The 24,310-nt window shown below is 39.0% G+C and overlaps 17 protein-coding genes across 17 annotated transcripts; 7 read left to right on the top strand and 10 right to left on the bottom strand.

The window, feature by feature from the left end:
• Positions 1–206: 206 nt before the first annotated feature.
• Gasu_07510 (uncharacterized protein) lies at positions 207–952 on the bottom strand. The gene has a single exon (XM_005708468.1). It carries the CDS (start codon positions 866–868, stop codon positions 650–652), a length of 219 nt encoding a protein of 72 aa, XP_005708525.1. The 5' UTR covers positions 869–952; the 3' UTR covers positions 207–649.
• A 10-nt stretch (positions 953–962) lies between these two features.
• Positions 963–2,253, top strand: Gasu_07520 (vesicle-associated membrane protein-associated protein A). The gene is made up of 3 exons (XM_005708469.1): positions 963–1,716; positions 1,770–1,945; positions 1,999–2,253. The coding sequence occupies exons 1-3, from the start codon at positions 1,112–1,114 to the stop codon at positions 2,088–2,090; spliced, it is 873 nt and encodes a 290-aa protein (XP_005708526.1). The 5' UTR covers positions 963–1,111; the 3' UTR covers positions 2,091–2,253.
• A 4-nt stretch (positions 2,254–2,257) lies between these two features.
• Gasu_07530 (60S ribosomal protein L3) lies at positions 2,258–3,392 on the bottom strand. The gene has a single exon (XM_005708470.1). The coding sequence runs from the start codon at positions 3,244–3,246 to the stop codon at positions 2,287–2,289; it is 960 nt and encodes a 319-aa protein (XP_005708527.1). The 5' UTR covers positions 3,247–3,392; the 3' UTR covers positions 2,258–2,286.
• A 215-nt stretch (positions 3,393–3,607) lies between these two features.
• Positions 3,608–4,392, bottom strand: Gasu_07540 (glutaredoxin 3). Its single transcript, XM_005708471.1, has 2 exons — positions 3,979–4,392; positions 3,608–3,930 (listed from the first exon to the last, which is right to left on the bottom strand). The coding sequence occupies exons 1-2, from the start codon at positions 4,363–4,365 to the stop codon at positions 3,757–3,759; spliced, it is 561 nt and encodes a 186-aa protein (XP_005708528.1). The 5' UTR covers positions 4,366–4,392; the 3' UTR covers positions 3,608–3,756.
• Positions 4,393–4,402: 10 nt separating this feature from the next.
• Gasu_07550 (abortive infection protein-like protein) lies at positions 4,403–5,423 on the top strand. Its single transcript, XM_005708472.1, has one exon. The coding sequence runs from the start codon at positions 4,404–4,406 to the stop codon at positions 5,373–5,375; it is 972 nt and encodes a 323-aa protein (XP_005708529.1). The 5' UTR covers position 4,403; the 3' UTR covers positions 5,376–5,423.
• Positions 5,424–5,712: 289 nt separating this feature from the next.
• Positions 5,713–7,213, top strand: Gasu_07560 (uncharacterized protein). Its single transcript, XM_005708473.1, has one exon. It carries the CDS (start codon positions 5,818–5,820, stop codon positions 7,165–7,167), a length of 1,350 nt encoding a protein of 449 aa, XP_005708530.1. The 5' UTR covers positions 5,713–5,817; the 3' UTR covers positions 7,168–7,213.
• Positions 7,214–7,217: 4 nt separating this feature from the next.
• Positions 7,218–8,442, bottom strand: Gasu_07570 (myb proto-oncogene protein, plant). The gene is made up of 5 exons (XM_005708474.1): positions 8,154–8,442; positions 7,926–8,102; positions 7,779–7,875; positions 7,603–7,731; positions 7,218–7,545 (listed from the first exon to the last, which is right to left on the bottom strand). Exons 1-5 carry the CDS (start codon positions 8,318–8,320, stop codon positions 7,402–7,404), a joined length of 714 nt encoding a protein of 237 aa, XP_005708531.1. The 5' UTR covers positions 8,321–8,442; the 3' UTR covers positions 7,218–7,401.
• A 345-nt stretch (positions 8,443–8,787) lies between these two features.
• Positions 8,788–9,822, bottom strand: Gasu_07580 (sarcosine dimethylglycine methyltransferase). Its single transcript, XM_005708475.1, has one exon. It carries the CDS (start codon positions 9,802–9,804, stop codon positions 8,911–8,913), a length of 894 nt encoding a protein of 297 aa, XP_005708532.1. The 5' UTR covers positions 9,805–9,822; the 3' UTR covers positions 8,788–8,910.
• A 210-nt stretch (positions 9,823–10,032) lies between these two features.
• On the top strand, positions 10,033–11,153 carry Gasu_07590 (sarcosine dimethylglycine methyltransferase). The gene has a single exon (XM_005708476.1). The coding sequence runs from the start codon at positions 10,163–10,165 to the stop codon at positions 11,120–11,122; it is 960 nt and encodes a 319-aa protein (XP_005708533.1). The 5' UTR covers positions 10,033–10,162; the 3' UTR covers positions 11,123–11,153.
• A 4-nt stretch (positions 11,154–11,157) lies between these two features.
• On the bottom strand, positions 11,158–11,792 carry Gasu_07600 (uncharacterized protein). Its single transcript, XM_005708477.1, has 4 exons — positions 11,689–11,792; positions 11,588–11,641; positions 11,454–11,540; positions 11,158–11,403 (listed from the first exon to the last, which is right to left on the bottom strand). The coding sequence occupies exons 1-4, from the start codon at positions 11,727–11,729 to the stop codon at positions 11,253–11,255; spliced, it is 333 nt and encodes a 110-aa protein (XP_005708534.1). The 5' UTR covers positions 11,730–11,792; the 3' UTR covers positions 11,158–11,252.
• Positions 11,793–11,817: 25 nt separating this feature from the next.
• On the bottom strand, positions 11,818–13,312 carry Gasu_07610 (molecular chaperone DnaJ). Its single transcript, XM_005708478.1, has 4 exons — positions 12,936–13,312; positions 12,704–12,889; positions 12,321–12,653; positions 11,818–12,268 (listed from the first exon to the last, which is right to left on the bottom strand). The coding sequence occupies exons 1-4, from the start codon at positions 13,278–13,280 to the stop codon at positions 11,936–11,938; spliced, it is 1,197 nt and encodes a 398-aa protein (XP_005708535.1). The 5' UTR covers positions 13,281–13,312; the 3' UTR covers positions 11,818–11,935.
• Positions 13,313–13,322: 10 nt separating this feature from the next.
• Positions 13,323–13,923, top strand: Gasu_07620 (60S ribosomal protein L35). Its single transcript, XM_005708479.1, has 3 exons — positions 13,323–13,435; positions 13,494–13,570; positions 13,617–13,923. Exons 1-3 carry the CDS (start codon positions 13,373–13,375, stop codon positions 13,846–13,848), a joined length of 372 nt encoding a protein of 123 aa, XP_005708536.1. The 5' UTR covers positions 13,323–13,372; the 3' UTR covers positions 13,849–13,923.
• A 14-nt stretch (positions 13,924–13,937) lies between these two features.
• Gasu_07630 (cystathionine beta-lyase) lies at positions 13,938–15,582 on the bottom strand. Its single transcript, XM_005708480.1, has 5 exons — positions 14,690–15,582; positions 14,371–14,604; positions 14,109–14,323; positions 14,032–14,065; positions 13,938–13,982 (listed from the first exon to the last, which is right to left on the bottom strand). Exons 1-5 carry the CDS (start codon positions 15,506–15,508, stop codon positions 13,968–13,970), a joined length of 1,317 nt encoding a protein of 438 aa, XP_005708537.1. The 5' UTR covers positions 15,509–15,582; the 3' UTR covers positions 13,938–13,967.
• Positions 15,583–15,702: 120 nt separating this feature from the next.
• Positions 15,703–17,630, top strand: Gasu_07640 (uncharacterized protein). Its single transcript, XM_005708481.1, has one exon. The coding sequence runs from the start codon at positions 15,731–15,733 to the stop codon at positions 16,976–16,978; it is 1,248 nt and encodes a 415-aa protein (XP_005708538.1). The 5' UTR covers positions 15,703–15,730; the 3' UTR covers positions 16,979–17,630.
• A 22-nt stretch (positions 17,631–17,652) lies between these two features.
• Positions 17,653–19,169, top strand: Gasu_07650 (uncharacterized protein). The gene is made up of 2 exons (XM_005708482.1): positions 17,653–18,034; positions 18,087–19,169. Exons 1-2 carry the CDS (start codon positions 17,786–17,788, stop codon positions 18,489–18,491), a joined length of 654 nt encoding a protein of 217 aa, XP_005708539.1. The 5' UTR covers positions 17,653–17,785; the 3' UTR covers positions 18,492–19,169.
• A 1,479-nt stretch (positions 19,170–20,648) lies between these two features.
• On the bottom strand, positions 20,649–22,832 carry Gasu_07660 (tubulin). The gene has a single exon (XM_005708483.1). The coding sequence runs from the start codon at positions 22,075–22,077 to the stop codon at positions 20,746–20,748; it is 1,332 nt and encodes a 443-aa protein (XP_005708540.1). The 5' UTR covers positions 22,078–22,832; the 3' UTR covers positions 20,649–20,745.
• Positions 22,833–22,987: 155 nt separating this feature from the next.
• Gasu_07670 (uncharacterized protein) lies at positions 22,988–24,142 on the bottom strand. Its single transcript, XM_005708484.1, has 2 exons — positions 24,004–24,142; positions 22,988–23,957 (listed from the first exon to the last, which is right to left on the bottom strand). Exons 1-2 carry the CDS (start codon positions 24,012–24,014, stop codon positions 23,681–23,683), a joined length of 288 nt encoding a protein of 95 aa, XP_005708541.1. The 5' UTR covers positions 24,015–24,142; the 3' UTR covers positions 22,988–23,680.
• Positions 24,143–24,310: the final 168 nt, after the last annotated feature.

Consider the following 24,310-nt stretch of genomic DNA (forward strand, 5'->3'; position numbering starts at 1 on the left):
GATTCCTTCTAGACTTTTAAAGAAAGCGACGATTTGCGTCATTTTGAACTTTTATCGTGTCGTTTGATTACTGAATCAGAGCATTTACCAGGCTATTTCTGTTAGGCAGGCACAGGACCGATCGAAAGGTCACAATACTTTCTAAAAATAGAACAACACAGTTGTTGAGGGCGGCGGGTGGTTCCCATTGCCTATTGGACACACGTGTCTTCTTGAATCAATTTATTCCAACTGTTTAAATGCTGTTCTTTCTTTTTCCTTTTTTTGGTAACTCATTAGCATTTCTTTGCAAAGTTGACTATCTCAAAATTAGTTCTACATGAATAGCCTGCGAATATTCGACACCTTTCGCGCAACTCAGGGTCTGCAACAGTCAATAGTTCTAAATTTCTGGAAACCACCCACGGCTTTTCTAACTTTGTAGGATAAACAAGATAGTTTGAAACACATAATGTTTTTCCTTCTGTTATGTGGACGAAACTATTAATATGTATTATCGGAAAAGAGCTGACAATCTGCCAGGGTATAGAAGTTTCTCAAACCACTTGCACATTCCATAAGCTAACTGTATATCTGCTCTTCAACTATTTACTACATAAAGTTCCTTCGTTCCATTATTTATTTTTCCTCGTCCTGTAAGAATCATCAGTTATAAGATTTGACGCAAGCGTTCCCATTCTATAGCAGTACCTGTAGTATTAGAAAAGCACCACGTTGGAATAAACAACGAGTCTTTATTTACATGGAAACTTGAAAAAGATTTTGATTCCACATAGAATGCGTCAAAGATCTTTTCTAGAGGAAAACTACACGTATTCTTTGAATATGACGACACTGCGACTGACAAGATTTTTACGAATCGATCCATAGGGAAGAAGAAAGTCGCCGCTTCTAATATAACGCTATAAAGCCTTTCTTATAAGCGAAGATACACTCTGCTCGCTCAGCAAAAGTTCATTCTCACGGGCGACTGCTGCTCGTACTGCATACCTAAGAGTGTCTCTCTCACTGCTAGAACATTAACAAATTCAGACCGAGAGCAATTCTTGACACAGGAATTGGCATTTTTTGCTAGTTCGAGAGGAAAAGGGGAATACTGTACTTCCTTAATATGGAAAAGATATTGCAGGTTGCTCCCAAAGAGCTTTCTTTTCACCTGGAACTGAATAAGCCCCTTGTACAAACTCTGAAACTGAAGAACATCTCCGAAGAAACGCTTTCCTTTAAAGTTAAGACGACGCAACCTAAAAGATATTTCGTTAAGCCGAATGCAGCAATAATTGGAGCTGGAAAGGAGATTCAAGTTTCTATTGTTCTACAGCCGTTACAGGAGTTACCTCCAGATACAAACAGTTGCCGTGACAAGTTTTTATTGCAGGTGATCAAAGTAGACAAGGGGGTAGAGTCAGATGTTCAGAGTTTGTGGAAAAATGTGTCTCCGGAATCCTTATACCAGCAAAAGTTTCGCGTAAGCTTTGTGGCAGGGGATAGTCCTTCTCAAGACGACTTGAAGACCAAGAAAAGTGACACGAGCATAGCTTCGACCAGTTCAAACCCTGAAGACAACTTCGAAAGCCTGAAAGCCGAAAACATAGGAAATTTAAGAGAGCTTAGCAGTAACGCAACACATATGGAGAAGGACTCAAAAGGGGTTACAGATGCTTTTCCTGGCAACGAAGTGCAAAACAAGTTGGCGGAAACTGGAACAATTTCGAAGTAATTACTCTCACTCTTTTTCTAGTGGTTACACAAATAACGTTTCGTATTAGGACAACGTCTCCTGTATCAGGAAGTGTTGATGAATTGAACATAGAAGAAAGGTACCAGTTGGCCTTAGATCGTATTGGTAACCTTTTGAAAGAAAAGCAAACTTACGAGGCAGAGTTGGCCAAACTTCGTTCTTCACTGGACGAACAAATGAACAAAGACTCAGAACCGACCTTTCGTATGTATTTCATATTCCTTACATTTTGTTTAAAACTGATGTTTATAACACAGAGCGGAAAAATTCTAAGAACAAGTTGTCTCTTTCTTATTTGCAGATATTCATTCTCTTGGTGGTCAGTTTTCTAGTAGGAAAAATATTTTGATGAACTACTGCTTTATTATTCTCAAAAATCTCCAAATATCTTTCCTATAATTATTATGAATAGTTTGTATGAGCTCCAAATACTTTTCAAGATAGAAGCTTGAATTCTGCTGACAACATCGCTTTCGTTTTATATTACAACCGATGACTTGTTTTGGTTCCCAGTTACTCAAGTCCACTTTATCTGCGAATATGATTCAACCTGATACGAAAGTCTCTTGTTTTTCACCTTCTACAGGAACGTAAGTTGGTGAAGGAGGTACCTTTTCTGGTTCAAAAGGCTTCTTTTTAGCGTCTCGCACTCTTACCCAGCTTCCTCGATGTCCAGGAACTGCACCATGTAAATATAAGAGGTTTCTCTCAGCATCTACACGAAGAACTTCCAAGCTTTGTATCGTAACTCTCTTTCTTCCCATCTTTCCCGCCATCTTTTTACCTTTTGGAGTCTCTTGAGGTCTGGACCTTCCACCTCCTACTGAGCCTATTTTTCGATGGGCTTTACTAACACCGTGAGACGCATTTTGACCAGCAAAGCCCCATCTCCTCATAGCTCCTTGAGTACCCTTTCCTTTAGAGGTTCCTATGACATCTACGTATTGTCCAACAACAAAATGATTAGCCGAAAGCTCAGTTCCTATTGGAACTATTGCGTCCTCCGTCACACGAAATTCAGCCAGTTTCTTCTTAGGCTCTACTCCATTATATGCAAAATGCATCCTCAGGAACTTACGCATTTGATATGGACGTTCAAGCCCTGCTCCCACTTGAAGACCTACTCTTCCCTTGCTGTCCTTTACAGGATTTATATAAACTACTTGACATCTGTCAATAACAACTACTGTACACGGGTGCATGATCCCTTTTTCATCCCAGTATTGCATCATTCCTGCCTTCCTAGCCAATACTCCCGTTCGAACTGTCGAACGGAAGCACGCCGAGATCTTGGGGTCAGCAGCAAGTTCTCCAGGTACTAGCTTTCCATATGCTAGTTCCTTAATCCTTAATAGATCTGCAACTTCTTTTGGTCTATTTATATTGAAACTGTGCAAGTTTTGCTTGAAGAGACTTGTTGGCGCGACTAAGACCCTACCATAACGAGAAAACGAAAGTCTTAAAAGAGTCTGTAGTGTTGTGAAATTGAATTTCCCAGCTAACATCGTCCAAACCCAAGTAAACCGAGGTAAAAAATTCGTCGCAAAGGAATACAAATAGAAGACTCAAAGTTGCCTTTCTACGGAATCACCGCACATGTAACATATATATTCCGCCCGGTAAATTCTACGAAGCCACGAGTTTGCAATCAAATCTATGGAAAGGCATCGGTTTCCTTTTCATGGACCCTTCAATAGTCTCTCAGCTAGTTTAGAATTTGTAAAAAGTTGTGTGTAAACCTATACCAAACTCATATAAGCGGTGGTTCAACGACTCCTTCAATAAATTTGAGCCTAATTTTTTATGAAAAGCAACATTTTCTATTGGGCATTCGTAGCACAAAGCTATTCGTTTCTAAAGCTACAAAAATGTTACATACATCTTAGAACAATACGTCGAAAGTAATTTTTTATTCCAAAAAATTTGTAACATCTAAAAAATCGAATTTAACTATCGGCTAGACTCACAACAGCAGGGTAAAAGAATTGCGACGTTGCTATTCAACAACAAGTAAACTAGTTTATATGAATTTCCGCCTTTTCTAAGAGTTTGGCGAGAGTTCCGTTTTCAAACAGCTCAAGAGTCTCACTACAACCTCCAACGTGCTGCTTCAAAATGAACACGTTGGGTACTGTTCTTTGACCAGTCTTCTTCAATAGTGCGGCCTGAATTTGTTCTCCAGTACTCAACTATAAAAATGATAAAGCCTATTAAAGTACAGCAACAGTCTTACTTACCTTGTCCAAGTCATATGTCTTGAAAGGAACTTGAAGACTTTGAAACAGTCCCTTGACTTTGGCACAGTACGGACACCATGACTTGGAAAAAACGACGACAGAATCCTTTTCAACCGCTTCTTCAACAAAACCTAATGCCTCTTCAGAAATAGGCGAATCCGTAGAAAGAGCTCGAAATTGGAGAGAGCTTCCTTTCCTCTGTATTCCTTCCCATTTTTCAGGAGACAAAAAAACAGTTACACCTTTCCCGGTGAAAGCTGTAGTTTCCAGGAAGGTGCCACGAAATGTTTCCAGTTTGTTCCACAAGCTTCGATTGCATATTAGTTTACCACTAATAAGACGACGACAGGGAGAATAACTCGTCACAAAATGGTGCAGAAATGCCATAACCAAAAGAACTATTACGATTGCTAGAGCTTGGTATTATGTTGCGATTTGGTTTACTTTTCGTGCGAACATGTGGTATTTGCGGAAGAATAGAACACGGGACAACTCAAAGCTATCATATGAGTTCAAGCTTTAAGAACAGTTTGCGAGCCCTTCATGTTACTCATCTTGCACACTTTAAAGTGAATTATTTTGGCAGAACTTTTCGGAATCTGTACAAGCGGAAAAGTTACTCTCGACCTCTTTTTGTCGGTACTTTGGCTGGCACTGCCTGTCTGACGCTGAAGGCAATACTGAAAAAGGATACGGTCGGATCAAATGATGTTTCCAAGCTTGAAACTGACAATGAGCATTCTGAAGGCCCGGATCAGTTACATATGTCGACGACTAAGGTTAAGAAGCATCGAGAGACAAGGGTTCTCTTGTCCGGACTGGTTTTTGAAATAGGTTTAGGGTTGACGGGTTCACTGTTTGCCTGGAAACTAGGCTTACCAGTACTCGGAAAAGGTTTCCATATATCTCCTTTTACTTTATTACAAGGAGCACTTGCGTCTATTCCCTTGTTAGGATTCGTCTATTTTATAGAACAGCTACCATTTCAGTTTTTGAAGGAAACGGCCTCTGAAACGCAACGCATCATAGCAGAAGTTTTTCTTTATAGACGTAGTTCTGAAATTGGCCTGCTTTGTATGTGTACGGGTATAGCAGAGGAGATAGCTTTTCGTAGTTTCCTTTACAGCTGGTTGGTTTCAATAGTTCACTTGTCGACCTGTCAAGGCTTGTTACTGTCTAGTTTCCTGTTTGGTCTTTTTCATCCAGTTTCGCCAGCATATGTATATATTGCCTCACTTGCAGGTTCCTATTTTGGTTTTTTGTATATTATGACGGGTAACAATGTTTTCGTTCCCGCTGTTGCACATGCAGTTTATGATTACGTTATCCTTGAGATATCTCGATACCAAATGCTCCGAAACAAAAGCATTTCTTCACACAAGGACAAGATAGACTGACGTTTGCAACTTTGCTATGTACATTACCATAAAAATGAGTCGTTTTGGTTTCCTTTGGTTTCCTATGTTTTTCGTTTCAAAAGGGAAGAGCAGATAGAATGCTGCTTGTCAAGAAAGTAAGATGGCGAAGCACAAATTGAAACCGAAAGTTGTCTCTCGATAAGGTAGCAGAAGACTATGTTATTTATTTGGAAAGCAACACCATAGCTCTCAAAGAACGTTTGAAGGAATGATTGTGTTATTTTAGAAGAGGAGAGAAATAAGGAATGTTGAACAGTCAACAAGTTGAGTCGATTGGAGAAGAGTCCTTTACTCGAATAGTCTTATCAAAGCAAAGTAAACTGCCTATTTTATATATCATAGGTTTGTTTCTCTTATCGGAAAGTTGGATGTCATATGACAATTTATCCAATCCGTTTCCCACACGTCGGAGAAGTACTTTATGGAAATGGAATTTTTGGAAGAAGACGACCCAGCAACTTGTGAAGATGAACAGGAAGAAGATGTAGGAAGTTCAAGTATACAAATAGGAACAAAAACAGAACCCATTCCACTTCCGAGTAGCTCTAGAGTTGCTTCTTCTCTTCCTACACAGTCAGCTCCCAGTGATTATGTACGTGTTCTTAGTGAATCTTTTCAGGCTATGGGAACGGCTTCTGTGCCGTCATCTTCCTTTCGTTGGAATTTACGTAGAGGAAATCAGGCTCTTCAGTATCGGCGTCCTGGCCGAATACTAGAAATTGCGCTTCCCATCCAAGAACCAGGACCTTATGAAGTTGTTATCCAAGTGACTCATGCAGGTGTTTCAGATTATGATTTAAAGGTTGTTTCAGACGCATTTCCCTTTGTGTCAAAAATTGTTCCAGGCAGAGAAGTTACGGGGAAGATCGTAGATATAGGAAAGAACGTAACACACGCAGCTCTGGGAGACACAGTAGTGGTCGATCCAGAATATACCTCTGTTGCTGATGGAGGTTCGAAATCTTTATCGTTTCAGGAACGTAAGGCTATCGGAATGACACATAATGGTGGTTGGGCACAGTATCTTTTAGTAACTGGCATTCAGGTACACAGGATTCCCAACGATCTCCCTGGTCCCTGGGCTACAATGATTTATGAAGTAGCTTGTATTGTCAGTGCCTGGAAGAAGATTCAACCAGTCTCAGAAGCCGATAGGATTTTGATTCTGTGTAATGGCATCGCGGGTTTCTTATGGGGTCTGTATTTACGACTAAAGAATTTTGACGTTGAGCTTTGTCAATGTCAGACGAGTTACTCACTGTCGATACATCAGTTGGACTTTACAGTTGTTCATAGAGAATCTTTGGAAACAGGTGCCGGAATTGCTTTGCTTGATTACGATATCATCGTGGATACTACTGGAAATTACGAGTTGATGGACTTAGCTTTTCAGTGGCTGAAACCCATGGGAAAATTCTTACTATATGGTTTGCCTTCGGGTGCTAGTCATTCAAACAAGTGGTGTCTTCGTGATATACTGGATAAGGAAGCTACAATATGTGGCTCTATTTCACACAGCAGAGGAGGTTTCGCTGAGGCCGTTCATGCTGCTAGAAAATTATCCAAGTATTCATTGGAGAGTTTAGGTGTCAACTTGTACTCTATATCAGATTATCAAAATGCACTTTCAGATTTGAAAAGCGGGCGTTGTACGAAAGTAATTTTCACTGTACAGGATCCTAGTAGGCGAAGTTTTTTGTCATCCCCCAGTTCTCCTATTTTGTCACCTTTTGATGCTCCAAAATTTCGAGTTCCTCATTTGTACTTGTGAGAAAACATATGTAACAAAGTGAATATTTAATGGAATTCGGGTTATGACGGAAATGGCTTAATAACAATCTTCTTAGGTAAAACGCGTAAATCAACTTCCCATTTGACACGTAACATAATGCAAATCAAAGTTATGTGAATTTACGAGAATAAAAATTACAAGTGTTTAAACACCAAAATTGCTACATTACGAACAAGCAGAAAAATAGTTGAACAAAATGATCGTATTTGCTTTCTACTCTTGTTCACAACATTCGAGTGAAAATCGACGTCGTCCATCCATACGAAACTTGTCAAAGTTAAGTTCCATAACCAGTGAACTCTTTTCTACATCACATACACCTTCTGTGGGTGTAACTGGACTGGAAGGGATCTTTGACTAAAAGCAGATTCTAAGTCATAATAGGAAAATGAAAGCTGCGAGAAAATGTAATACCATAGCTGCTTCTGCTAAAGTGGCAAGTGGATTATTCATAGAGCGTTTGCGTCTCCGCATAGAAGAATTCCAATGATTTTTAACTGCGTTATCCGTTCGTCCAGGCAACAGCTTGGAAATTTCTGCCCACTGTGTACCGATTAAGCAAAGAGAGATAGAGCCAAACAGCTACTTACCTTATTGCCAAATTTTGCATGAGCTTCGTACAGTATCTTTTCCTCTTCTTCAGTCCAATTACTCCGACGAATGTCAGGCTTCAACTGGTTGGTCCACCTTTCACACAGCTTCAACAAGAAAGGACCAACAAGCTGATATTCACCTACCTTTCTCTACACTGCTTTCCACTTCTTTGACCTATTTTGGAAGCAATCAAACTCCACTGTTTGCTGCTACCAAATTGTTTCACCAACTCTTCCAACTTCTGATCTTCTTCTGCCGACCACGGTCTCTTTGTTTGTTTTCGGCAACTTTTCGAAATATTCATAACACTCCGCTGTTCACTACACTACAACTAAATATTATTTCCAACACAAAAACTTGTTAACACAAACTGTTTCAACCTCTCTCCCGCAGATACTGTCTTGTATGGCTGCGTCAGCTTACTCTCAACTTTAGCAGGAGAGTCTCCATTAAAACTATGCACGCTCACTTCCTCCAATTCCGGGTGAGTTCTTCCAAAATAAATACAGCTATCCTTTGAACGAAGCCGCTTTTCCATTTGACGGAAAACCAATTGCGGTCTCCCTATACAACTGATTGACAGAAGCCCATTGCATTAACACACAATGTTTGGGACATCCAATAACTACTTCCCAAAAATCTTGGCGCCATTTTCCGATCATTTTTCTAAATTGAAAATTGATTGAATGGAGCAAATAAGAAATTCCACTCCGTCAAACATCATAAAAATATTGCACTCAGGCATGACACAGTGCCACGGAGAGACATTGAGCTTTCTTATTGTTTTATCCCATCTGTAACAGTTCACTCACAAGTTAAATGATAGAAAGGAGCACGACTATGTGGTTAGGCAATAGGCGGCAGACTGGTCAGGAGAGTCAAAAAGGAACTGTAAAGCTGTGCTTGGTACCAGGCAACTTGCATTCATTTTTGACAAAGAAGAACTGCCATTTCGTCTGCTGACAGCTTGTTCACCCATATTTCGAAGTCGATATAAAATAGTTCAAAAGTGAAACAATGTTAACCGAAGCGAAAATACAGCTTTCCGAATACTTTCAACAGTTTTTCCTTTACTTAATAACTGCGTTGATAGAAATGTAAATACTGTTCTATTTCACTAGTACATATCTATATTTTGTCGGACTTGCGAAATAGCATTCCTCCCCAAGTTAGCTTTCCTGCTCTTCCCCCTTCAATCCAGTGTTCCAAACCCCGCTTCATATTCGCCTGGAACTCAGGACTGCAGAAAGAAGCGATTTCACTGGACCTCTTGATAAGCTCAGCTTTCACTTTAGAGTAATGATGAACAAGAGAGTCAGGTCTGCTGAAAGTTCTAAGAGTGACAAGGCCACATTCCTTCGCCAAACTGCGATAGAGTCCCAAGCTGCCCATATCATGAAGTTTAATGCGGTCAAGAATGGGCTGAATTGAACTTTTATCAATACCATCCTCCTTCATCGGGTCCGTTATGGCCATGACTCCTCCAGGCTTCAGGACCCTTGCGCACTCTTGAAATACCTTCAACTTATCAGGGGAATGTAAGAACGCATCTTGACTCCAGATAAAGTCATAGGAATTGTCTTCACAAGGAATCTCCAAGAAACTTCCATACTTGACGGTGATATTATCCGCCAGTCCTGCTTGACTATTATATTCTTCGTTCCTCTTATTTTGGACAGGTGCGATGTTAAGGCAGTCAATGGAAACTCCAAATTTTCTTACAAGAAACCTGGCCGCACCTCCGTATCCTGCTCCCAAGTCAAGACCTTTCGCTTGACGCTGCAACACTCCAGTCATCGCAAGTTCCGATGCGAGCCATTCGTCTGTACGCAAACTGGCTTCTCTTATCTCATCCTGGTCAACTGGTTCCTTATAAAGTCCGACATGGATGTCTTCGCCACCCCACACGTGGAAGTAGAACCGATCACTATCGTCATTGTCGTAATAGATCTCAGCGTTATCCTTCACTGTTTTCGAAGTTGCGGCTGGTTGCGACTGTCCGTTGCTATTTTCCACTCTCATGGTCCACTCTAGAAAATACAGAAATGGTGTGAAGAAATCATATCAAATATGCATCGAATATAGGACAGCTGTCTTTGAGGTGCTGGAAGATGCGGCCCAATCAAATTGCAAGAGTTGTTCTGTGAGTCGTGTTCGACCAATGATTTGTCCTGTTTCTTGCGAAGGACAAGTGTCCTTCCACTGTGTTCGATTTGGCTCCACTCGAAGCTACCTTATTGGCTTTTATGGATTAGGGTGGAAGTGACTAGCCAGTCATTGAACACAACGTCAAATTCTACAGAAAGGCCCATTTTTCTATAAAAGAGCTGCTCTGACTGAAATTATTCATTTATTATTTGTATCTTTGATCGTAGCAGTTATGACTGGAGTTGCAAGAGGAGAATCAAAACAAGTATCTCAAGAAATGGAACTTCGAAAGTCAGGAAATAGTTCACCAACAACTATACAACAACTACCGAAGGAGAAAGTTTCAGAGAAGTTTGACACCAATGAGAAGGTAGCTGAAAGCTATTATGATGATATGGATGCAGACACATTTTACTATCATATATGGGGTGGCCAAGATATTCACGTTGGTCTTTATAATGATCCAGTGGAAAAAGATATCATTCGTGACGCGTCACGTCGTACCGTTTATTATATGACCGGTCTTCTTGAAAAGAGTGGTTTATTGAAACCTGGTGCTATCGGGATGGACCTGGGTGCCGGTTATGGTGGAACTGCACGGTACCTCGCAGAGAAGTTCGGTGTGAGAGTTGATTGTCTTAATATTTCAGATTCCCAAAATGCGAGGAATCGTCAGATGACAGAAGCCGCTGGTCTTACACAGCTGGTCTCTGTCGTATATGGCTCGTTCCAAGATATTCCAGCGCCTGATAATTCGTATGACTTCCTTTGGAGTTCTGATGCCATTGATCATGCTCCGGATAAAGCTCAGGTATTCCGTGAGGTTGCAAGAGTTTTGAAACCCGGAGGTATATTTATTTTTACTGACTTGATGAAAGCTGATGATGTTCCTGCGTCCGAGCTTGGTCCTGTTTTAGAGAGAATTAAATTGCCTGATATGGGCTCTGTGAAACTTTACAGATCGTTAGCTGCCAACAATGGCCTGAAAGAGTATGCAGTTTACCAGAAGCCAGAAGCTCTCGTGAATCATTACTGGAGAGTGAAGTTAGAACTCGAGAAGCAGAAAGACGAAATTTCAAAATTCTGTTCAGTTGCATTTCAAGAACGTATGAAGCAAGGTTTGGATCACTGGGTGAATGCAGGAAAAGCCGGCAAATTGAATTGGGCCATTATGATGTTTCAAAAACCATAAACTTTTCCGATTATAACAATTTCGTTGCCGTAGTCTTAGTTATATTTGTTCGTAGTTGGATTTCAACTAGATATAGAAATATAACAACATGTATAAAATCCAAGTAGTTCATCTCTTTTAAATTGTTGTTTTATTCAGAAACTTTCTCAGTGTCTAACAAGTCAATTCCTCCAAGAGCCCTTTGGAGTTGATATAACTGAACAGTCTCATTGGAACAGTGACAGGCAAACAACAGATAGTTCCTCGGTTGAACTCTCCACGCAAAACGCATAAATAGACCACTGCCCAGCAAGAATTTCAGAACAGAACGGAAGTCGTAAAATAATAGTACCTGTAAAGACAAAGAGCGCTAGTCATCGGAACGGAGACATATTCTGTGGGTTTATACATATCCACCAATCCGGCGAGGACAAAACCCCTAAAAACGTGAGCCAGGAAAACACAGATAAACTACAAAGCAGTTACCAATTAGCAACAGGACCCCAGAAGTGCGTAGTTTTTGGACCAGTAGGCGAGTTCCTTTTTACGAATAAATGACAATACTAACACTCATAACACTAACTTACCAAAGTCGCTTCCAAAACCCAGTCGCGGAAGCAGCACTCATACCTAATAATCGAATTCCAAAATGATTTTTGCAGTAATTAGTAAACGCTACAAAATAATCATTCTTTAGATTTACAAATGGCTTCTATTCCAAAATTAACAAAAAGACATCAACAGTTACTATTCTTTATAGTGAACTTTATCTACAAGCACATAAAAGTTGGAAAAAGATAAATAAGTGCAATAGTAGTAAGCTTCCTATTTCTGTTACTGAACAACACAAAAAGTATCTTCTCTTTTCGATTTTTCGCTTTTCTTTGAGAACGATGGCTGTTCCTTATTTGCAAAAGTTTCCTGTCGGTCATTCATTTTTTTACAAACAGCAACTTGCACTATTCGGTCCGCGTCCACTTGAACTTGGGAACTTCTTGGAATTCCTGGAAGAAGGACTCGAAGTCTCGCACAAGCTTCTTCTGAAATGGAATGATCAGGAGGAAAGACTACTTTAAACTGCACAGTTAGATCTCCTCTTTCATTCGGACTTGCTTTGAAAGGCATGCCTTCATGAATAATTCTCTTTTGCATATTAGGATGAATGATCTATATAAATGTTTTAATTGTTTTGTTTCAATGCATTTATATCAATGCTCACCGTTCCTGGTTCGTTGCGAATCAACAAAATTCGTCTATCAAGGGTTTCAATAGGGAGTTCAAAGCCTCCAATTGCTTCAGCTAAGCTAATCGATAGTTCTATGTACAAATCTCCCTTTACACGATAAAAATAGGAGTGAGGTTTTTGTTCTAAAACAACTATGAGATCTCCAGGCTTTATGTAAGGACTAGTCTCATCTGCCATTTCTTCAAAGCGTATTTCTTCCTTGTCTTCCATTCCTCTTTCGATGTTGACTTGCAAAACTTTACGTTCTTTTTTGGTTCGAAATAATTGCCCATAGCCACCACAGATCTTGCATCTACTCTTCCAACGCTATTTCAAGTATTAGCGAGTCAGCATAATCTTGCCACTTGTACACTTACTTGGCTCACACCAAATCCTATGTATCGACTTGTTGTTACAAAACCTTTTCCTTCACATTCCAGGCATTTTCTTCCTTTGTTATTATTCCTATCTATGAGAACGGTTCGCTCGATGGATAAATTGACCGTTTTCCCAATGTACAAATCTTCCAAACTGACTGACAAAGTATGCCGAATATCTTCTCCCTACGCATATCAGTAACCGTTACAAGAATATAAAAACCAATAATACTTTTTTAACATCTCTAAAGTTTTCTGCCTTATCTCCATAGCCATCAAAGGAGAAACCAAAAAAAGCTCCAAATAAATCTTCACCTTCAAAGAACTGACCTTCTCCAGCCTTTCCACTTCCATGTAAACCTTCCTCTCCATATTTATTGTACACTTCTCTCTTATGAGGGTCACTCAGTATTTCATATGCGTGGCTGACTTTCTTAAACAAGTCGGGATCAACTCCAGGATTTCTGTCAGGATGGCACTGTTTTGCACATCTTCTGTAAGCTTTTTTTATTTCTGTCTGGTCACAATCAGCTGATACTCCCAATATGTCATACAGTTCTTGATGCACAGCAGGCATTTCACTACAACTTAATAAGACATCTTCCAACAATGAGAATTCTCCCGTCACTATCGAGCGTCGAAGTTGGCATTTAGCGGCGTTGGGATATTATGGCCCGTGTGAAAGCTTACGAAATACGTGGAAAAAGTAAAGCAGAGTTGGAGAAACAGTTGGTATGTTACCAAGTTGGTTTTGAGTGGAGAGTTTATTGTGTTTTTCTGACTTTCATAGGTCGAGTTGAAGACCGAGCTTTCCCAGTTGAGAGTTGCCCAAGTGACGGGAGGTGCTGCTTCTAAACTTGCCAAAATGTAAGATTATTTGTCCTCAAAGACATTGTTTCATACTTTGAAATAGAAAGGAAGTTCGTAAATCTATTGCCCGAGTATTGACCGTTATTACTCAGAATCAAAGACAGAGTTTGAAAGAGGCCTATCGTGGAAAGAAATACAAGCCGTTGGATCTTCGTCCCAAAAAGACTCGAGCTATTCGCAGAAGATTGACGAAAGACGAAGCTAGCAGGAAAACGCTTAGAGAACAAAAGAAAAGGCAACATTTTCCTATGCGAAAGTATGCTGTCAAGGTATAAAATAAAGTCGCCGCATTAAAACTGGCAAGTTTATTGTCAGCTATTTGATTCCAATCGTTGGAAACCTTGTTTCAAGTCTTCTATTAAATCCTGAACGTCTTCCAGTCCAGCATGAACTCTCAGAGTAATTCCTTCTAATAGACAGATATATCATGCACTTTCAAAATACGATGACTTAAATACCTTGTGTGCTCCATTTCTTAATCGTTCGAACCGACTGAATATTGGTCTGTAAAATGAGACTTTCAAAGCCACCCCACGAAAATCCCATAGAAAACAACTTGAAATGGTTTAGCATATTATCCACTGCTCTTTGTGAATAGTGTCTTTTCAACTGAAATCCGAACAAGCCAGAAGAACCGGAAAAGTCTCGTTTCCATAATTCATGTTGAGGATGACTAGGAAGTGCTGGATGCATAACTTTGGCAACTTGAGGTTGCTGTTCTAACCACTGGGCAATGGCTAAAGCGTTTTTCTAATCCACTTAAGGCAATTCTTTTGATTGTTATTCCATTTACTAACCTCATGTTGCTTTAAACGTACAGAAAGTGTTCGAATTCCTCGAAGTGCTAAATAACAATCATCTGGTCCAGGTGGACAACCCAACGACTTCACACTTAACTTTACAGGACGATATGTCTCTTTGGAACAAGCAATCAAACCCAACATGAGGTCTGAATGGCCTCCGATATATTTTGTAGCTGCATTGATTGAAACATCGACTCCATGTTCAAAAGGTTGAAATAAAGTAGGTCCCTATTCAAATAATCACATTCGTTATTCTATATGCAATATATATATATATATATATATATATATATATATAAGAAACACTGCATACCCAAGTGTTATCCATCATGACGATAGCTCCATGTTGATGAGCCACTTTAGAAAGCATCGAAATGTTTTGTATTTCAAAGGATAATGATGCTGGACTTTCTACGAATACTATCCTAGTATTGTCCTGCAGGTACTTTTCCAATTCTTCTGCAGAAATGATAGGATCATAATACGTGACTTGTACTCCAAACCTCTTCAAAAATTCCTCACAAAAGGAGCGTGTCGGATCATACACAGCATCTGTCATTAGAACATGATCACCTGATTTTAAGAAAGCCAATAAAGATACATTAATAGCAGCGACACCCGAAGCTACCGCACAGGCTTTATAACCGCCTTCGATAACTGCAAAAGCTTCTTCCAAAGCCCAGGCAGTAGGAGTACCATGTCTTCCATACCATAAACCAGTAAAAGGATAATCCTTTGCTGCTTCTCTATAGGCTTCCACAGTTGGAAACGTTATCGTAGAAGCATGATAGACTGGTGGATTCACAAATGAACGGCCTAAAGGATCAGTAGTCCACTCCTGTGGCTTATGACCAGCCTTTATCACCTTTGTAATTGGCTGAAAAGAGTCTTCAGATAAAGGGCTATGAATATTTGGCGAACAATCACTGGAAGCCATTTCTTTGTTGGGTTCTTGTGAAAGACAGCAGTGCCAACTCTTTCTTGACACACCTTGACTCAAAGAACGATAGCGGATACATTTTAAGACTATTCTCTGTCGGTTACAAAGAGAATAAGACTTGTTGAATGAGAACAGATTTTGGATCCCTTTCTGAGAAGAAAAAACAGGAAAGTCTTGAAAACAAAACAACATAAAAAGCGTCAAGCAATCGTCCTTACAAAATTGTAGTTTCTAACAACCCAATGAGAAACTCAAAAAATGTCGTTTCTCTCTTTACATTCCAGTTAATATGACATACGGAACTTTATCTTTATGGACTTTTCTCCATTCAATGTAAGATGTCTTAAGCACATTGGACAGATAGATTATCCTGCAGAACAACTTGTGTTATTTGGAAATAAATTCTCTTGGGAAATGTCGCATCAGGTCGTTGTCACAATTCCTGACTTGTATGGAAAGCACAACTTAAAACAACCTTATTTTATTTTGATAGGAATTCAAGAAGCAGACAAAGATTATATTTTGGATGCCATTCCTTTATCTCCAAAGGTCGATTCTTCTACTCACCAGGAGCAAATATTTGGCGAGCTGGAAACTACTTTACAGCATCTTTCACGGAGCGTGCCTTGTGGATTGAATATTCTAGGAATTTCTATTTTAAATAATATGGAACAAAATATTCTTACTCTCGAAAGCACTCTCTATATCTTCAAAAGATATTGGGAGAACTATGGACACTTGTACAAGTGGAAACGTGCTCTACTACTAAATGTGGATGAAAGAAAGCCTGTTTGTAAGTTGATAGATTTACAATTTGGAGGGAAAAGTGTTATTTGCAAGTTGAAAGATTCCAATCGAGCCCCTCCTTTATACTGTTTGGAAACTATCATTGACCTTGATTGGACCGTGCCTTGTTTTGGAGAAGAAAGTAGCGTAATAAGTTGGCTATCAGAAGCAAACCAGTCATTTTGTTCACGTTTGGCCGATGGATTTGCTTTTGTTGATGAGTGTTACTTGTGTCACAAGAATCAACCGGACGATTGGTTTCTTCCACAGGACCGAAAACACTATCAAGTGAAAATACTTACTGACCAATGGTTCCCAGGTGGCCAAGAGTCTCACTCCTTTGGAGATTCTGCTATGCGTTTACTTGCACAAGTTCCTTGTAGAGTTTACTCAGTGGGAAAGATTCGTGGCAACCAGATTGTTCCATTATTCCTGCAGGACTGGAAACAATCTTTTGAAGCTATTATTCAGATTGCTTTGGAAGAATTTGGAGCTTCATCCTTTGATCTGTTTCATTCAAAACTGATATGGAATTTACCAAAGCGTATTTTCACAGAGAACTCTCTGCGTACAGTTCCCTATTGTGACTATGTATTATGTGAAGAGACATGTCAAAATATCAAAGAGCGAATGAGTTCTTTGTTAGGGTTTTCCTCAAAAGAGTTGGAACAGACGAAATTATGTTTTTTTCGACAAAAAGGACTTTCCGAATCAGACAGCTTACCTAGTTCAGCTATATGGCAGTTGCACGCTTTGGAATCTTCAATAGCGTCAACACCACATCAGTGGAATAGTATTCCTAATCGACTTTGGATTGGTTGTATTTTGGTTGTCATGTTGGGTATACTATTGGCCACTTTTTGGAGGAACTTTTGAAAGAGCTCTTTATTACATTTTGGGGTTTTTTGTTCAGACTAGTAGTGTAGGTGTAAAAATATGAAATGGTACTGAAGTTCACAAAGGATAAGCGTAAGGATTCAACTTTTACAATGGGATTGAAAGTTGCATTTCGTTAGCTATAAAAGAAATGGCCAGCTTTTATTCAACCTAGTGAGAGTTTGTGACAACTTCAAAAGCAACGTGGTGTAAAGTACAGCAAAGGAATCATATTGCAAACAAATTTCTCCTCGAAAGTAGGGTACCAAGAATGAAACCTATACTATTAGAAACTTGTTCTTACATTTCACCATTCATGGACTACAGCAAGTCTCGATAGATGGTCGTAGACGAATGAATCTTCGTCTTTAATCTTTGTAATTTTCTTTTTAACAGTTCTCAAGAGTTTATGAATGAAGCTCAGAATGCAATAAATCTAAGGAAGCGTTGGATACGATTGGGAAATAGAAGATTCTGTCATCTCTCGTTGTCAAGTTTTGTCGCTCTTAGTATATAATATATATATATATAGATTGATAGACGGGGGTAGGGAAAGAGAAAGAAAACAGTAGAATATCCCTTGTCTCATCGAATAGAAAATCACAGAGTTCCAGGTCAGTATTGACAACCGAAGAAAAATGCTCTTTTAACGAGAATTCGATTGCATGTCTCTGGTTCCATTTCCTGAGAAGAAGAAAAATGCCAAACGATCATTGGCTTCATTTAAAAGAGCAGTAGTTGTGGAGAATCATTTCCATCATTCTTTCTTTTCATTTCGGCTGGTTTGAAAAAGGCCTTGATAGAAATATGAACAAGTGGACTTTAGTATCTGTCCTATTGCTCGGTATTGTCGTATATGCAGTTGCAGAACCTCTCAAAGACTCCAATATAGCCTCAAAAGTCAGAGGATACAGTAGCGCTTATAGTCCAGTCTATTCAACATCAACGTATTCCACTCCTTATGAAACTACTTCTTCTTATCCTACCTATACTACCTATCCTTGGATTCAGCCTTGTGCAGAAGCTTGTGCTGGATGTCTCTATTGCTATCAAGAAGTAAGTATGTCTTGAAAATATTCAATCCTCATGTTACTCACCTATCCTCAAGTACAATTTCTATTACCCATATGGTCTTGATATCCTTTACTGCAATAACTTTGACAAATACTGTCCATCTGGATACGTTCGACCAACTCCCTATGAGTATTCCTCTTATTCTCGTGGAGCATACAACTCGGCATCTTCCTATGCAACTCCGACTTATACGTCTTCCTATTCAACCAATACTTATAAATCTTATGAAACTCCTCCCATGACGTACTACTATCCAGAATGGTATTTGGAATGTTATCAATGGTGCTTCGAATGTCTCTTGTGCAACTTGGAATATGGATTCTACTATATTCAGGAGCCAACTCCAACTCCTTATTATTCAAGTTCGTATCCAATGTACAGCAGCTATTCCAGCTACAGTACTTATCCAACCTACACAACCAGCGCGTACAATTCGTAGAAGAAGGATGCGTTTCAGGCGAAGGATGCCATAGACTCTTGTCTGCTTTGTTTGCCTCTTATCTCAGAATAAAAATTTTTTTTATGATACCGAGTGTACCAGCTCCCTTTTGCATATTCCTTGACAAATCTTTAGGAAGGTCTCAAGAAAGGGGAGGCGGCAATATTTTCTTTACAGCCTTATTGATTTTCTAGAAAAAAGTTTGTACTACTTTCACGGATCTGAGTTGGGGACTTTTGAATAAATCCAACACGATAAAGACTCTCTCCATCATGTCGAGCAAAATTGAGGAAGTACTGTTTGAGTAGTTTTCAGTTGCACAAGTTTAAAGAGACATAAAGGCTCTCTTAGGTTTAAAAAGTATATGAGGGCTAGCTGAAGAGGAAGAACGACTAAATTTGTATTAGAATGTAGGACAGGGACTTTACAATGCGGAAAAGATGAAAATTCTTGGCGTCCTTCAAAAAGCCTCCAACAGTTTCATAGAACTCTTTGTCTTTGGGGAGCTTCTGAAATGATATAACTGAAAGAACACCTAGGTTATTTGCATTTATATTCAAATGCCTCAGTATCTCTATAATTGCCTGAAATAGTTAAAACGTTTAAGCAGGACAGTGTAAAAGCCCGATTCGTATGCTGTTTTCAAATGTAAATAGTAATAAACACGGTCTGTCTCCTGAAAGAGACTGTTTTGGAGATATGACTCCCTATCGAACCGTTTCATAGTATACTATTCTGAAACTTTTGATAGTCGTTTTATTCCACGCCAGTTTTAATAGACTCGGTGGAACCTGGAACGATAGATTCGATTACAATTGTAAAACAAATGCATCAAACGACACTATACAAAAGGTGCGGAGAGATTGGATATTAGAATACATAAGCAAGCCTTTGCATCTGAACGTTTGCAAGGATTTCTGTTACGTCATTCGCTGGAATATATCTGCTCGAAGATGGGTGCTTTACTCTTTCTCGGCTTTATGATGAATGATGGAAATGCTTTTTGTTTTATCGTCTCTAATGTACCGATGTCGTCTTTGGATCCTTACAACAGCATATAAAAGATGATAAATACTCTGTTTAGATAGCGAAATTCCCTATAACATTTGTCACAATACATTTACGAATAAAAGTTCCATGATATGACGATTTCATTCGACGACAACTTGCTGTAATATCTGGAATAATATGTTCGTTTATTTCTAGCACAGCAAAACGCGGGTTTGAGAAAATCGGAACAAACTGAATATTTTTCCTGGTCTTTATTAGAGATATGTAAACAGAATAGTAAAGAGAAAATGTGTCGCTGATTTAGGTTGATAGATTTTCGACTCACAAAATGCAATATGAACGTGTGACCTCGTCACGGCCATTATTTAGAAGCATTTGCATACTTCCATTGAAAAAGTGCCTACTGATAAGTTTGACTAACAATTTATAGCTGTTTAAAATAGAAATGTTGTAAAGCTTGCAGATTGAATATCCGATAATGCTATCAAGAATTGTCTTTGTTCCAAAAAGAATGGAAATTCTACGTCTCAACGTACTGCTGTGTTTCATAGTATTGCATTTCTTTCCCTGGCTTTTTTGAGAAGGAAGCAGAGAGTAACACGAAAGACTTGGTTTGAATATCAACAATATCAAGAATCCATCAACGTTAACCAAGTTGATGAAGTTGGCATTGGAAACGAAACCATAGTATAAAGACGATTCTCGTTCCAAGAGTACCTCGGACCAATTTGCAAATGTTTGAGTGCGTAGTCATTTCTTTGCAACAAACACAATTTACTTCTTTCCACAGTCCTAAAGTTGTTCCTATTTGAACCACGGAATTCCATAGTATAGCTGTGCTGAGAACAACTCACTACTGTGCGAAAAGACAAAATACGTTTAACCTGGCTTTCGATAAGCAGCGATGGGAACATCCACAGTTTCGTTACAGCGAGTAACGGACTGCAACTCTGCATATGTTTCTAGTTCACTTAGACTTGTTCAGAACTTTGAAAAGCAACTCAAAGATAAGAAGACCACCTTTTCAATACAAAGTCGATCTGAACTGGCACCACACAAGTTACGTTTCACTCTTCAGAAATAAACGTTTAGATATAAAAGTCAAAGGATATGTGGAAATATTATGATAAGCCTGTAACGAAGATGTTGAAAAAAATTGTCTTTATCCAGTGTTTGAAAAAGTGTAACGAATGAAACTCAACATGAGGTCTAAAAAAGCGTTCAATAGACTCGAGTCGTATTCCTAGAAGGTCTCTTCTTCCAACTCTATATCAAAGTCATCCTCAGCAGTAGCCTCTTGGTATTGTTGATATTCTGATACTAAATCATTCATGTTACTTTCTGCTTCACTGAATTCCATTTCATCCATGCCTTCACCAGTATACCAGTGAAGGAATGCTTTGCGGCGAAACATGGCAGTGAATTGTTCACCAACTCGTTGAAATAGTTCTTGAATAGATGTAGAGTTGCCGACAAAAGTTGCAGATTTTTTCATTCCTAAAGGCGGAATGTCACACAACGAGCTCTTAATGTTATTAGGAATCCATTCTACAAAATAGGAAGAGTTCTTATTTTGAATATGAAACATTTGATCGTCGATGTCTTGAGTGGACATATTCCCACGGAAATAAGCTGCAGCAGTTAAATAGCGACCATGACGAGGATCACAAGCAGCCATCATATTCTTCGCATCAAACATTTGCTGCGTCAGTTCAGAAACACTGGCAGATCTATACTGTTGAGAACCTGGAGCACTCAAGGGTGCAAATCCAATCATGAAAAAGTGCAGTCGAGGAAATGGAATCAAGTTAGTAGCCAACTTTCGTAAATCTGCGTTAAGTTGTCCAGGGAACCTCAACGAACATGTTATTCCGGACATGACTGCGGATACTAGCTGATTGAGGTCGCTGTAACTGGGACTGCTAAGTTTCAGTGTTCGAAGACAAATATCATACAGTGCTTCATTGTCAATACAAAAAACTTCATCTGCATTTTCTACCAGTTGATGAACAGATAGAGTACAGTTGTAAGGTTCCACAACGGTATCGGATACTTTTGGAGAAGGAACAACAGAATAAGTTCCCATCATTCTGTCAGGATATTCTTCACGGATTTTAGATATTAAAAGAGTTCCTAAGCCAGAGCCAGTACCTCCACCAAGAGAATGTGTAATTTGAAAACCTTGTAAGCAATCACAAGACTCTGCTTCTCGCCTTACTACATCCAGTACATTGTCAATCAACTCAGCACCTTCTGTATAGTGACCTTTAGCCCAATTGTTGCCTGCTCCATTTTGACCATATACGAAGTTATCTGGTCGAAAAAGCTTTCCATAGGTACTAGCTTTCACTGAGTCCATAGTTCCCGGTTCAAGATCCACCAAAACAGCGCGAGGAACGTATCTCGAGCCAGTTGCTTCGTTATAATAGACATTGATACGGTCTAACTGCGTAGGAGAGTTGCCTTCATATGTTCCGTTTGGATTGATGCCGTGTTCTCCAGAAATCACTTCCCAAAATTTTGAACCAATCTGATTACCGCATTGACCTGCTTGTACATGAACAATCTCTCTCATTTTTCTTAATGATTACTGTACAACTATTGCACAAGGACTACAAAGTTCGCTGACAAGTTCACCGCCAATCAAAGGAATAATTTGAAAGGAATTTCGGATGCAAAAGAAAGAGATTTAAATTGGACGTAATGCCAACGTACTTTGGCGGGTTGGATTTTTTTCCACTGGTCCTCCTCTTTTTCAAATATTTGAATTTGAAATCGGAACGTCTGTTGCTCACTCATCACAATCTTCTACAAAGACAATTATTTGTGTTCAGCGATCGATCCACTTCTATATTTTACAACCCCCTTCTCTCATCTTTCCAACTTTCCAAATAGACTCAGTTTTCTAAATGAGAATTTAGCTTCAAATTCTCTACTTTATCTTGCAGGATAACTGTGGAGTCAGATGTTCTATAAAGCGTTTCTTCAATATTTGATCAACTATGAACTCAGTAAAGCCTCAACCTTGTCAGCTTCGTATGATTTACTGTTTGGAAGAGGACGACACTTCAAAAGCAAAGAAAACCTATGTCCACTCTTTAGAAAAAGCTGGCAATACAGACTGAATGTAATAAAGTGAAGGTGGAATATAACATTGGATAGATTGGACGGAGTTGTTATCCTGCAACAGGAAAATTTACTGCTATTCTTGACAGAGTTTTCGGAACCGAACACTATTCAATCCTCCTCTCATGTCTGTCTACGGCTTTTGAAACTCTTGATTTCCCCGTTTGGATTTGACAACCTTTATGCAACAGTAAGAAAGATCTTTTCATTTTATTGGATTCTTGGAGCAGCCGTCATGCAGAATAAGACTAAATAGAATGACGGACAAAGACTGCAATGGTTTACAAGCAAACCTCTCTGGTGAAAAATATATATATAATATGGAGCTTGTCTGTATTTGCAAAGGAGGCGCTGTCGAAGAATGGCTGAGCAATTGAGCACAAAGTGGTTTCTCTCTCTTTTCCAAATGACAATAATGAAGCAAAGAATCCTTCAAATTCTTCTTAAATAAACCTAGTCCAGCAAATTTTCAAACTATTTATATTTTGAACCACCACTATCTAGCTCGTAACAGAAGTTACTGGTGAATTCAAGTCTTCGGTGAATCTTCCTAGAAGAATAAACCATGAGTGCATTTCGGACACTTTCAAATCGATAAATATGCAAAGGCGATACAAAACCACTTATTACGGCAATTTGCTAATGTTAGAAACCCAATCATTGTAGTTTGTTTGTTTCTGAAAACGATCTGATGCTATGATATAAACGTTGAAAAGAAGGGAATAAAACTTATTGAGATTCATTGTAAGGTTTATCCTTCTTGAATCTTACATAAAGTTTCATTTGTAAGGAAATGAAAGTTTCCTTGTCCTCCTCCACCTGCTATTTACCACTCACTTTTCCAGTTATTATTACAAGAAAGAAACTAGTGTTTGTTGGTATTTTTCGTGGAAAAAGTCATAGAAACACTTCAATTGGTTCCACTTGAGAAACTACAAACTTCTGGATAAGAAAGTAGAAATTTCAGTATGGGCTTCTAAGAGTGGCTATTCTACCTAGTAATAAGTACTTCGTATAATATTCCAGAAGAGCTTAAAGCCCTTGGAGTCTCATCAGAGAACGCTGTTACCCAGTAGACCTGGTGTAGTATCAGGGTCTTTTATCCTGTTAACTGGTTTAGACAGAAGGGTACCTTGCTTCCGTTTTATCTGTAAACAGCAAGAAAGAAAACAGTAAGAAGTTGGCTGCCATGTTTCAAAAAATTTCTTCTTTCGGTTCTTACAAAGATTAATTCTCTTCAGAAGCTGGTTTCTGTTGCTTGCAATTTCAGTCAAAAATGAACCAAAACTATTGTATCTATGTTGGAGACTATATAGGTAGCTAGGCACTCTAGGACTCAAATAAAATATACTAATTTACCCGTTTCTCTCTTCACGGAGAATTCATCCCAAATGGTTTATAGCTGGCGTATAGAAGACAAAAGTCAAAGGAAACAGTTCTGACAAGAAAATCTTCGTCGTTTGCTCTTCAAGTTTGAAAGGTTTTACACTCTCAGGATATCGAGTAAAAACGTCTATCTTTTCCTTGGATATGGGAAAATTCGTAACTCTTTAGACACACTTCACTTCCCGGAAATTTGTCTGTCTTAAATACAAAAAAGTTCTTCAAATACAATGAAACGTTACTCTTTAATAGAGAAAAGCTCCCAAGGAAGTCTTTTGCAAGACTTCAACAAAGAAGAC

The sequence above is a fragment of the Galdieria sulphuraria genome, assembly GCF_000341285.1.
Source record: "Galdieria sulphuraria unplaced genomic scaffold scaf_4, whole genome shotgun sequence".
NCBI classification, from domain to species: domain Eukaryota; phylum Rhodophyta; class Bangiophyceae; order Galdieriales; family Galdieriaceae; genus Galdieria; species Galdieria sulphuraria.

Bases quoted from the DNA above. Each gene is read 5' to 3' on its own strand.
- Gasu_07510 (XM_005708468.1), bottom strand. From the start codon at position 868: ATGGATCGATTCGTAAAAATCTTGTCAGTCGCAGTGTCGTCATATTCA.
- Gasu_07520 (XM_005708469.1), top strand. From the start codon at position 1,112: ATGGAAAAGATATTGCAGGTTGCTCCCAAAGAGCTTTCTTTTCACCTG. The intron at 1,717-1,769 runs GTAATTACTCTC...GTTTCGTATTAG, and splicing joins GAAACTGGAACAATTTCGAA to GACAACGTCTCCTGTATCAG. The intron at 1,946-1,998 runs GTATGTATTTCA...TTTATAACACAG, and splicing joins AGACTCAGAACCGACCTTTC to AGCGGAAAAATTCTAAGAAC.
- Gasu_07530 (XM_005708470.1), bottom strand. From the start codon at position 3,246: ATGTTAGCTGGGAAATTCAATTTCACAACACTACAGACTCTTTTAAGA.
- Gasu_07540 (XM_005708471.1), bottom strand. From the start codon at position 4,365: ATGGCATTTCTGCACCATTTTGTGACGAGTTATTCTCCCTGTCGTCGT. The intron at 3,931-3,978 runs GTAAGTAAGACT...TCATTTTTATAG, and splicing joins AGACATATGACTTGGACAAG to TTGAGTACTGGAGAACAAAT.
- Gasu_07550 (XM_005708472.1), top strand. From the start codon at position 4,404: ATGTTGCGATTTGGTTTACTTTTCGTGCGAACATGTGGTATTTGCGGA.
- Gasu_07560 (XM_005708473.1), top strand. From the start codon at position 5,818: ATGGAAATGGAATTTTTGGAAGAAGACGACCCAGCAACTTGTGAAGAT.
- Gasu_07570 (XM_005708474.1), bottom strand. From the start codon at position 8,320: ATGGAAAAGCGGCTTCGTTCAAAGGATAGCTGTATTTATTTTGGAAGA. The intron at 7,732-7,778 runs GTAAGTAGCTGT...ATCGGTACACAG, and splicing joins ATGCAAAATTTGGCAATAAG to TGGGCAGAAATTTCCAAGCT. The intron at 7,546-7,602 runs GTATTACATTTT...ATCTGCTTTTAG, and splicing joins CTTTAGCAGAAGCAGCTATG to TCAAAGATCCCTTCCAGTCC.
- Gasu_07580 (XM_005708475.1), bottom strand. From the start codon at position 9,804: ATGAGAGTGGAAAATAGCAACGGACAGTCGCAACCAGCCGCAACTTCG.
- Gasu_07590 (XM_005708476.1), top strand. From the start codon at position 10,163: ATGACTGGAGTTGCAAGAGGAGAATCAAAACAAGTATCTCAAGAAATG.
- Gasu_07600 (XM_005708477.1), bottom strand. From the start codon at position 11,729: ATGAGTGCTGCTTCCGCGACTGGGTTTTGGAAGCGACTTTG. The intron at 11,541-11,587 runs GTAACTGCTTTG...TCACGTTTTTAG, and splicing joins TGGGGTCCTGTTGCTAATTG to GGGTTTTGTCCTCGCCGGAT. The intron at 11,404-11,453 runs GTACTATTATTT...CTTGCTGGGCAG, and splicing joins AGCGCTCTTTGTCTTTACAG to TGGTCTATTTATGCGTTTTG.
- Gasu_07610 (XM_005708478.1), bottom strand. From the start codon at position 13,280: ATGCCTGCTGTGCATCAAGAACTGTATGACATATTGGGAGTATCAGCT. The intron at 12,654-12,703 runs GTAAGTGTACAA...TACTTGAAATAG, and splicing joins TAGGATTTGGTGTGAGCCAA to CGTTGGAAGAGTAGATGCAA. The intron at 12,269-12,320 runs GTGAGCATTGAT...ACATTTATATAG, and splicing joins TTCGCAACGAACCAGGAACG to ATCATTCATCCTAATATGCA.
- Gasu_07620 (XM_005708479.1), top strand. From the start codon at position 13,373: ATGGCCCGTGTGAAAGCTTACGAAATACGTGGAAAAAGTAAAGCAGAG. The intron at 13,436-13,493 runs GTATGTTACCAA...TGACTTTCATAG, and splicing joins CAGAGTTGGAGAAACAGTTG to GTCGAGTTGAAGACCGAGCT. The intron at 13,571-13,616 runs GTAAGATTATTT...ACTTTGAAATAG, and splicing joins GCTTCTAAACTTGCCAAAAT to AAAGGAAGTTCGTAAATCTA.
- Gasu_07630 (XM_005708480.1), bottom strand. From the start codon at position 15,508: ATGTTGTTTTGTTTTCAAGACTTTCCTGTTTTTTCTTCTCAGAAAGGG. The intron at 14,605-14,689 runs GTATGCAGTGTT...TTATTTGAATAG, and splicing joins TCATGATGGATAACACTTGG to GGACCTACTTTATTTCAACC. The intron at 14,324-14,370 runs GTTAGTAAATGG...TAAGTGGATTAG, and splicing joins TACGTTTAAAGCAACATGAG to AAAAACGCTTTAGCCATTGC.
- Gasu_07640 (XM_005708481.1), top strand. From the start codon at position 15,731: ATGTCGCATCAGGTCGTTGTCACAATTCCTGACTTGTATGGAAAGCAC.
- Gasu_07650 (XM_005708482.1), top strand. From the start codon at position 17,786: ATGAACAAGTGGACTTTAGTATCTGTCCTATTGCTCGGTATTGTCGTA. The intron at 18,035-18,086 runs GTAAGTATGTCT...CCTATCCTCAAG, and splicing joins GTCTCTATTGCTATCAAGAA to TACAATTTCTATTACCCATA.
- Gasu_07660 (XM_005708483.1), bottom strand. From the start codon at position 22,077: ATGAGAGAGATTGTTCATGTACAAGCAGGTCAATGCGGTAATCAGATT.